General features: G+C 38.4%; 1 protein-coding gene across 1 annotated transcript in view; it reads right to left on the reverse strand.

The window, feature by feature from the left end:
* ARL9 (ADP ribosylation factor like GTPase 9) overlaps positions 1–10775 on the reverse strand; it is a 22453-nt gene that overhangs the window by 5171 nt on the left and 6507 nt on the right. Inside the window, exons 2-3 of the mRNA XM_004706297.3 lie at positions 9980–10142; positions 4179–4354 (exon numbers count right to left, since the gene is read on the reverse strand). Coding sequence (XP_004706354.2) covers positions 4179–4354; positions 9980–10142 — 339 coding nt within the window. The remainder of the gene's footprint in view (positions 1–4178; positions 4355–9979; positions 10143–10775) is intronic.

Below are 10775 nucleotides of genomic sequence, written 5' to 3' on the forward strand. Positions count from 1 at the left end.
CCCCTAATAAAACGATTATACAAAGAAAAAAAATGCTAAATTTCTCTATTTTCCCTGAAAATTTGGTTATGAGTTCTTTGGAATTTTTTTATATGTAAGATCCATTTATAGGACTTAAATATACCATCTGTGAATAGAGATAATTTTACTCCTTTTCCAATCTGGATATTTTTTCTTTCTTTTTCTTGTCTTATTGCTCAGGCATGTACTTCCAATGCATTGGCTATCAAAAGATAAAGCATCTGGGGTCTTAAAGGCTTGAAAATAAACAAGCGGCCATCTAGCTGAGAAGCAACAAAGTTGCTTATTTAAAAAAAAAACAAGTTTTAAAAAAGAAAGAAATCATGAAAGTGGACACCATTGTCTTGGTGCCAATTTCAAGGGGAAAGTTGTGAGTCTTTCTTCATTAGGCATAAAGTTAGCTGTTGAGTTTTCATATATGCCCTGCATCATCTTGAGGAATTTCTCTTTTGTTCCTATCTTCATTAGGGTTTTAATCACAAAAAGGTGCTGAATTTTACCAAATGATTTTTCTTCATCCATGGAGATGCTCATGTGGCTCTTTTCCTTTATTCTATTGATGCATCTATATTCTAAGAGATGCAGTTTTCTTGTGGTATCTTTATCCAATGTGAGTCTCGGGCTGTCTGCTTTATAGAATGAATTAGGAGTACTCCTTCCTTCTCTACCTTCTGAAAGAGTTGAAACTGTAATGGTGTCAATTCTCCTCTGTTTGGTAGAATTACACCAGTGAAGTTGTCTAGCGCAGGACTTTTTTTTTTTTCTTTTAAGGTTATTGATCACTGATTCAATCTCTTTACTTATGAGTCCATTTAACTTTCTATTACCTCTTGGGTCAGTTTGGATAAATTGTTTGATTTTAAAAATCTGTCCCTTTTTATCTAGGTTATCTGGTTTGTTGCCAGAGTTGTTCATAATTCTCTTTATTTCTACCAGGTCAGGTAGAATATCCCCTTTCATTTTTTCGTGTTGATTTTTTGCATCTTTTATTTTATCAGTCTAGCTAAAGGCTTGTTAATTTACTTGTCTTTTCTAAGAACCAACTTCTAAAAATTCTATTGTTTTTCAGCATTTTATTTATTTCTTCTCTGATTTTCAATACTTCCTTTCTTTGATATCTGTCTTGTTTTTTCAGGTACACATTTTTTTTGCTAAAAGTTTCCTTCATTTGGTGTGCTGTACTTGTGAGGTTTTGTTGCTTGTACTTTGGACACTTTATCAGGAGAAACCAGTCCCTAGAGAGAGACATCATAGTAGACTAGAGTATCAAGAAAAGAGGAAGACCCTCCAAGAGATGGACTGGCACAGTGGCTACCACAATGGGTTCCAACATAAACACTGTGAGGACCAAGCAGTGTTTCATTCGGTTGTACAGAGGGTTGCTAATTCAACCACAGCTGATTCAACCACACCTAACGCAACAACTTTCCTGTTCATTTGACTCTTAGAAATTTGTCATTTCCCTTTTATTTCTTACTTTGTTCTTTGTTGTTTCTTTCTAAATAACCAAATGTGCTATTTTTAAATTCCATATATCTGGGTATTTCCCAGGGTGGTGGTGGTTTTTGGTTTGTGTTTTTTTTCATTGTGCATTTCTATTTTCACTCTGTGTGGTCAGAGAAAACAAACATTCTGTATAATTTCAATCTTTTAAAATTTATGAAGATTTTCATTGTGACCTAAAAGATAGTCTGTCCTGGAGAATGCACATGTGGACTAGCAAAATCATATACATTACCATTGAGCTGATTCCTACTCATAGCAGTGCGATAAGAGCAAATTTCGGGAAGCAGAAAGTCCTATCTTTTTCCCTTGGAGTGGCTGGTGGTCTAAACTGCAGACCTTGCAATTAGTAGCCCAAGCCATAACCACTATGTCACCAGGGCTCCAATGGCCACTGGGTTAGAGTGCACGTTATGTACTATTTTAGAGTGGAATGGGCTGTATTGAAAGGGTTTCAAAAAGATCATGGAATTTCCCACACACTTTATGAAGTCCACTTGTATGTCTGTTAAGGAGCCCTGGTGGTGCAGAGTGAATTACATGTTGGGCTGTGAACCACAAGGTCAGGAGCTTAACCCTAGCAATCGCCCCATGGGAAAACAGGAGGCTTTCTGTTCTCATGAAGATGTATAGCCTCAGACTCTCAAAAAGAGACAGTTCTCTGCTGTCCCACGGGGCCACGATGAGTGAGAATCGGCCCAAGGGCAGATTGCTGAGACTGGTTTGTGTGTCTGTTAAGGCAAGCTGGTTCACAGTGTCACTTGTGGCTTTAGTTTCCTTGTTGATCTTCTCTTAGGTGTTCTAATACTGAAAATGGTGTTGTGAATTCTCCAACAATTATTGTACTACAATTTTGTTTTCCCTTTAATTCTACCTGTTTATATACTTCGATGTGCCAATGTTGGCTTCATATATATGATTGCTAAATCTTCTTAATTAGCTGACCCTTCTCTCACTTATGTCCAGTTTTATCTCTTCTAACAGATTTTGTCTTAAAGTTTACTTTGTGTAACATTAAGTTAGTTTGTTGTGCCAACCTGGCCAATAAACACATGTGGGGTTAATTGAAGGGCAGAGAGATAAATGACTCGGTGAGCCTAGCCTTTTGAGTTCTCGGGTCTCTTGCTCTGTGATGGTTGCACAGGTTGCAGCTGCCTTAGCAGTTCCCTGCTTCAGCTTGCAAAGCTGACTTCCTGTAAGACATCCCCAAGGAGAAGCCACATGGACCTACCCCGATGCAGCCCTCGGTGCTGGAGCAGCCGTGTGGAGACTCTTGCCAGCACTGAGATGCTTACACGTTCACTGACTCGGCTTTCCTCCTGCAGTCGGCATCATAGTGTCTGTTTTGTGAGATGGAGGAGGACTTTGTAGATTGGTATTGGGCATATGGGTTAATGGAGTAATGTTGGACTTGTGGGCTTGGGCAGCACTGGGTTGAGATGGTTTCTTGATGTGCACTTTCCCTTTATATAAAACTCTCTTATACATGAGTTTCTGTGGATTTGTTTCTCTAAAGTACCCAGACTAACACAGACATTAAGAATGGTTATTATTTCTACAGAATATTTTGCCCATTTCTTCATTTTCAACCTATTTGTGTCCATGGGTTGAAAGTGTACCTCTTGCAAACAGCATATAGTTGGATCATGATTTTTCTATCTATTCAGCTACTCTTGTCTTTTAATTAAAGCATGTAGTTCATTTACATTTACTGTAATTACTGATAAGAAGTGACTTACTTCTGACATTTTGTTATGTGTGTGTGTGAAGCCTTCTTTGTCCTTTAGTACTGCCTGCTTTTGTCTTGTTGATTTATTGTAGTGAGCTTTTATGGCTCCCTTCTCTCTTTGTGTATTTTTTAAAATACGTTTCTTAGTGGTTACCATGAATGTTACATGTGAGAGCTTGTATTTATAGTACTTGTGGTAAAGTGGTACAAATTTGAGTAACACAAGAAATTTTTTATCAATGCCATTTCTTTTGCCCTCTCCTTTTCTTGTTATCACTAATTATGTCTTTACCGTTTATGTAGCCTATAATTATGTAACAATTTTATTCCTACTGTTTATGTGTTTGTTGTTAAAAAAAATTTAGAATTATCAAGGATGAATATTTACCTTATTCCGACTACCTCTTATACGTATCCATGCGTTTACCTTAAAGGTCTCCCTTTTTGGTGTACAGCTCTAAAGACTTTCTAGTGTCTTGTCCCTTCCTGATCTTCCTTATTATTATAACAGAACTCTTATTAGTACATTAGTACTTTTTATAAGGCTGATGTGGTGGGTATGTATTCTTGCAGCTTCTGTTTGTCTGGGAATGTTTTATTTCCCTCTCATTTTGGCAAGACAGTTTTGCTGAGAGGTTCATAATTTTCTTTGTGGGAGGGGGGAATTCATAATTTATTTTAAAAAAAATCATGGAGGAGTAACATCATGAAGGAGTAACATACATATATCATATACTATGGTATATGTTATTTAGTTTGGATTTTGATAAGCTATATGCCAATGTTTCACATCCAGTACTAAGTATAAGTTGAATTGAATATACAGAATATAATTGAATCTCTAGTTATTGAAAACCCACATTTCCATTTTTCTGAATTAATAACAAAACTGTTAAGCCCAATCTCTATTTGTACTAATTTTTACCTGCTTGTTTGCAAACACAACCAGAGGGAGGATCGGATTTGTTCCAATCAATTGATGAAGGTGCTTTTTGGCTTCAGGTAATCGGTTGTGATCTGCTGAATCTACCACAAAGATCAGCAGCAATCCCTTGGACAGGTATGTTTCCCAATAAGAACGGAAAGGTTCACTGCCGCCAACTACAGAGAACAGTAAAGGAAGTACAATAAGAAGAAATTGCGAATGGAACAACCAGAATGGACAAGCATGACAATGCTCAGCACGTGGTGAAGAATGTCTAACCATGACTGAACCACCAAACTCGGTAGAAATTGTTGAATGGAAACTTAAGTTGTTGTGCAAACCTCGACCCCAAACACGATAAACCATTATTTTAAAAGAACGGAATTTCAGGAGTGTCCACTGAAGAGTCAGGTTGGACAAGTCTAGGTAATGTATGCATACTGCTATAACAGAGTGAACCCCATTCTTAGTAGAAATGGGAATGTTACTGGGGAAGGAGTCAGTGGGAACATTTACTCCTCACAAGTTGTTCATGTTTTTGTAGAATCACACATGTTAAACATATGCGAGATATTAAACATAATAATAGATGTTTCCTGTTTCAGATTATTTCCACATGGGGGAAAAGCAATAAATTTGCTCACAAAATAATGAATACCACCTGAAAGTATGGTACACCTTTAAAAATATCACCTATATGAGAACAATCACACCTATATCACAATTCCTTTAAACAAAGATGAGAATGTCATGGGGCAAGAAAACTAGATTAATTAAATGAAACCGCTAGAATGGAAATAATAAAAACTCTCACATATTAAGAAGAATGTAAAAAAAAAAAAGAGTGAGGGAGAGGCAGGGGGGTGGGGGTTTCCTGATCCTGTGAAATGTAGCAGCCTTTTCACTCACCACATGTTTATCAGTTAAGACTTCAAAAATGAAGCAAGGCTACTAAAAAAACCATATGGCAAATTAAAATACATGCTGCATTTCAAATCTGTGTCCTTTCATTTAAAATATTCATTTACAGGTATTAGAGCTTAAATTACGACCACCTTAAATTAAATTTGCAGACACCTATGGATGACAGTCGAAACCCAAAACCCATTTGAAGGGTTCCCACCTGGATTAAGCTCCCATGGACTTGCCTCTGCGCATAGCCTGGGGGTGTGCACAGCCTTGCCATCCCACAGAGAGCAGCGCACAGTCCGTTAGGAAGGACCTCGGTAGGTTAAACTGAACAACCTTATCATTTGATCTCCCTTTTGACCCATGTTAAAGTTTCAGTTTTTAATAGCTCCTGCTGTCTTTTCTATTGAGGTTTTCTGTTTGTCTGGTCATTGTTGTTGGGTTGTTTTGTTGGCATCCTGTTTGTGTTTTGTATAACATTCTGTATATGGAATCCAGCACAGATTAATCTACAGAGATAGCAACGGGATTACAGACTATTGGTGGGAGCGGGGAGGGCGGGTGAAAAATGAGGAGCTGATATCAAGGGCTCAAGTAGAAAGAAAACATTTTGAGAATGATGATGGCAACAAATGTACAAATGTGCTTGACACAATGGATGGATGGATGGATTGTGCTAAGAACTGTACAAGCCCCCAACAAAATGATTTTTTTAAATTTACTTAAGGAAACGGTAAGGGAGGTTTGATGGGAAACGGGGCACTAACAACGAGTACGAGAAGAAAATGTTCTGAAATGAAAGGTGGCGATGATTGCTCAACTCTTCTTAACATGACTGAACAATTAAGTTCTATGATATGTGAAGTATATGCCAGTAAAACTGGTTTTTTAAAAAATATCCATTCCTGTCTCTTGCCTATTTTTGTGTGTGTTCTCTTATTTAGTTGAGCAAGAATATGTCTTATTACCACCCCTCATCCTTGTCCATGCACTTCCCTTGATTAAAGGTCTCTTTTGATGGACAGCTTTGAATTACTTTGCAGCGTTTTTCACCTTCCATCTACAGAACTCCCAGTCATACTTTTTAAAGGCTGTCTGGTAAGGATCTCAGCTTTTGTTGGCCTGGGAATGCTTTAATTTCCCTCTCATTCTTTATTCCAGAGTACAATAATTCATATGTGCTGCATACATACACCTCGTTTCCTGATTTCACACCATGCAGTGTTCCCTTGTTCTGTTTGAACGCCCACATTTCATCTGTGCACAGTTCCTCATGAGCACAATGAAGTTCAGAAACCGCCATTCTCCTCGAGGCTATCCATCGTTTGTTATGGTCCGCACAGTCAAAGGCCTTTTCATGCTTCAAAACACAAGTAAGCATCTTTCTGATATTCTCAGCTTTTAGTCAAGACCCAGCTGACTGAATTCGGCTTGAATCTCTGGGAGCTCCAATACCAATGTGCTGCTGCAACCATTTTTACTTCTTTTCAGCAAAATTACATGTGATATTACTATTGCGTGATAGTCTCTGCATTCTGTTGAGTCCCTTCTTTTTGGAATGAGCACACAGAGAGAGCTCTTCCAGTCAGGAGGTGGTCAAGTAGCTGTCGTCCAGATTTCCCGGCCCAGACGAGTAGTGCTTCCGATACTGCAACATTTTGCTGAAACATTTCCATTGGTATCCTGTCAATTACTGGACACTTGTTTTTCACGAATATTTTCAGTGCAGCTTGGACATCTTCCTTCAATTCTCTCAGTTCTTGATCCTAGCTTACCCCTCAGTAGGATGAGTGTCATTCAATTCTCTTTGCTAGTTACTTTGTGTATCTCTTTCATCTTCTTTTGATGTTTCCTTCCTCATTCAAAAGAGAAGCTTTGGTGGCACAGTGATTACACAAGTCAGCAGTTCAAAAACACTATCCACTCCGTGGAGAAAGATGAGGCTACAGTCTCAGAAACCTACACAGGCAGTTCTACCCTGTCTTACACAGGATTTCTATGGGTTGGCATCAACTTGATGGTGATGAGTTTGATTTATTTTATATTGCCTCGTTCAATATTTTGCCTGTAGAATCCTTCAATGGTACATCTCAAGCCTTGAGTTTTTTCTTTAGTGCTTTCAGGTTTCGAGATGCTGACCATGTTCTTCGTTTGGTTTTCTAACTCCAGCTCGTTGCACATTTCACTATAATTTTTCTCCAGCTGCCTTTTGAAATGGCCTATTCAGTTCTTTTACTTCATCATCTCTTGCATTTGCTTTCACTAGTGTACTTTCTAGAGCAAGTTTGAGAGTCTCTTCTGACATGCATTTTGGTCTTTTCTCTCTCTCTCATTTTTTTCTTTTTTACTTTTTAATGACCATTTCACTTTTTTCATATGTGATATTCATAATGCCATGCCATGACTCCTTTGCAAAGTGTTCAATCATTAGTGTTCAATAGGTCAACTCTGTTCTTGAAATTCAGATGGACTATATTTAAGATCATATCTTGGCTATTGTGGACTTGTGTTAATTTTCTTCAGATTCAATCTGAACTTGCTTGTGAGCAATTGATGATCTGTTCCACAGGTGGCCCCTGGCCTTCTTTTGGTTGATATAGGACTCTCCATCATTTCTTCCCACACATGCAGTCAATTTGGTCCCTGTTCCTTCTACCCGGTGAGTTCTACATGTATCATCACTATTTATGTTGTTGTAAAAGGTATATGCAATGAAGAAGTCATTGATCTTGAAAAGCAATTTCGAGCTTTGCTTCTATCACCAAGGCCATGTTTTTCAACCACTGATATTTGGTTCCAACCTTTGCATTCCAGTCAACAATAATTATCAGTGTTATCTTGATTGCATGTTTATTTCAGACTGAATTAGTTTGGTAGAATTCTTCCATTTCTTCATTACTGGCTCAAACGTTTGGTGTGTAAATTTGAATAATAGTTCTATTATTGTTGTATAAACAACAATATTGTTGTAGAAACAGACATATAGATACTATCTGATCACAAACAGCATTGTACTTTAAAGATAATTTGGAAATGTTCTTCTTGATGATGAATATGATGCCATTTCTCTTGAACTGACATTTCCAACACAGTAAACCATGTGACTGCATAATTTAAAAGCCCATTTCTGTTCACGAATGCCTAGGGTATCAAGTTCTGTGTGCTCCATTTAATTGTCCCAGATCCATACTTCGTAAATTACACATTCATGGGTATGTGCAGTCATTTTTTCTCCTCTTGAATTGTGCCCCATCGGTATATGAAGGTCCATAAAGTTTTGCTTTATCCGTGCCAGTAATATGACTCTACTTTTAAGGTAGCTTTTTCTTTGACCTATTTTAAGTCCCTTCCAACCTGAGAGGATCATCTTCCAGCACTATGTCATAAAATGTTCTGATGCTGGTCATAAGGTTTCGGTGGCTAATCCCTCAGACGAATCCCCATTCCTTGCCTGTTCTTAGTCTGGAAACTCTGCAGAAATCTGTCCCCCGTGGTGACCCTGCTGTGTGCTTCTAGCATCACACAAGTCACCATAGCATGACAAACTGACAGAGGGGATGAAAGAACAGTAAAACGAACACCTTATTTATCCAACCCATACATCTTCAATTGCTGTCCTCTTGGATAGAACTATTTGGATTAAAGCTGTATTCTTTAAATGCATTATCTATACTGCACACTGCATGCCAAACTTTTGGCTGATAGTTTTTAAAAAACAATTTCTCACTCCTTAATGTTTTCATTTTCTCATCAGGATTCCATTCTTTCAACGATAAGCTGTTTAGAATAATATTTTTAAAATTCCAAATATATACTCAATTTTTCCTTTATCAAAATGTTTCTAAATGTCAAACTGACATTGACAGAAGAGCTAAATAAACAGTACAATGAACACCTTCACATCTGTCACCTAGCTTCACACCGTTAACACCTTGCCACAGCTGTACCATCTATTTATCTATCTACCGACACACCCTTTCTTTATGCCAATCTGAAAGTATGGTGCACACACCATGACATTTCCCCTCACATGTGTTTGAAAAGAATGTGTATTCTATGTGGACGCAGAATTTTACATTGCCCAGTTCATTAAACCTGCTGCATTCGACTCCTGTGGATCTTTGCTAGTTGACAAAATGATGAAAGCTCTCCCTCCATTGGTAGGTTTGCCCATGTCTTCCTAGCATTTGATCATTCTTCAAATTTCTTTTGGGTATTTTGAGACTTTTATTTGTCTGTTTGTTTGTTTAAGGAACTTGGTAGGTGAGGACCAGTGAATTACAGGGATAGAAACTGATAAGCAGAAACATCAACATTTTGTTTTGGCACACAAGTGGCGATGTCTGGAGATGGTTGGAGGCTTGGGCTGGATATAGAAATTTAGAAGTCATTACACTATACATGCCACGCAATGCCATGAGTATGGGTAAGATCCTCCAGGGAAAGAGAGTAAAGAGTATCTCCCGCTCAGAGAAAGAGCACTCTTTAGAGAGGTAGTGGCTGCACGATTTCTATAGAGTCTAGACTTCTGTACTGGATGTATGGTTCTGTTTGTAGAAGAGGAAATACAACGTAGTTACTCAAATTGCTTATTTGTTTGGGGTCATGTGAGAGAATGGAGGTTCGTGGAGATTCTAGGAGGAAAGCTAAAGCCTTTCTCCAAACTCCCTGTTATCGCCAGCACTGCTACAAGGAGAAAAAATCCAAAGAGCAAAAAGTTATTTGTCCTATGCTGTACCCTAGTATTAAATTACACACACATTCTGAAAATCAAGAAAAATCTGGGGCGGCGTCACCTTTCCCAAAGCACCCTATGTTGATGAGATCAGATCTAGTTTAAGAAAGAACACAACACAGCTATCCTATAACTGCAATGAGGGCGACAGGCTTACTCTCCAGGAACTCCATTTGTCTGTCTTGAGTGTTGATGCACACTGCATTGAAACCTTGGGTGGGAGCCACGCTGTGCTGGACTTTGTTTGAAGCTAGAGAGTGGAGGACGCTGGTTTTTCCTGCTCCATCTAGGCCCAGCACTATGATCTGCTTATTTTTTTCCTGCAAAACAAAAGATCAACCAGTAAACCAGTGCTATCAATAGACTCCTAAAGGGCAGGGCTTTTCGTGCTTCTTCATTTTTGTCTCCCAGAGCTCTTGTGGTAGGATCCACGAGTCCTCACAGAATTGTAAACTGGAACAGAACTTCACACCAATGACAGAAAGAGAGAGAGAGAGATGCTGAGGTCGCTTAAATCAACCAAACACCTTATGGGATAATTGCCTGGTTTAGAAGTTTAGGAACATGGTTTCATGAGACATCGTAGTCTAATAATCTAATTAGACTGAGTCTAAGAATCTAATAATAAAATTGGCCTAATAATCGTGTTAATGCTTCTGCTCTACCTTCTAGTCTGCTGCATTGTATTGTGTAGTGCCTGGAGTCTTAGGATCCTGCAAGTGGCCATCCAAGGTACAAGAGTGGATTTCTATTGGACTCTATCAAGAGAGGAAGGAGAGAAGGAAATGGAGTATATGGCTCTTCACCACCACGGACAACTGCTCCCTTTTGTCATGTGACCAGAAGAATTGGATGGTGTCTGGCTACTATTACTGAACATTCTGATCAAAGATTCTATAGAAGAATGTTGATCATAAAAGGAGAAATGCTGGGCAGTTATAGAGGTCTAAATA

This window comes from Echinops telfairi, unplaced genomic scaffold, assembly GCF_000313985.2.
Source record: "Echinops telfairi isolate 266 unplaced genomic scaffold, ASM31398v2 ScPeMD7_7468;HRSCAF=8506_0, whole genome shotgun sequence".
In the NCBI taxonomy this organism is placed as follows: domain Eukaryota; kingdom Metazoa; phylum Chordata; class Mammalia; order Afrosoricida; family Tenrecidae; genus Echinops; species Echinops telfairi.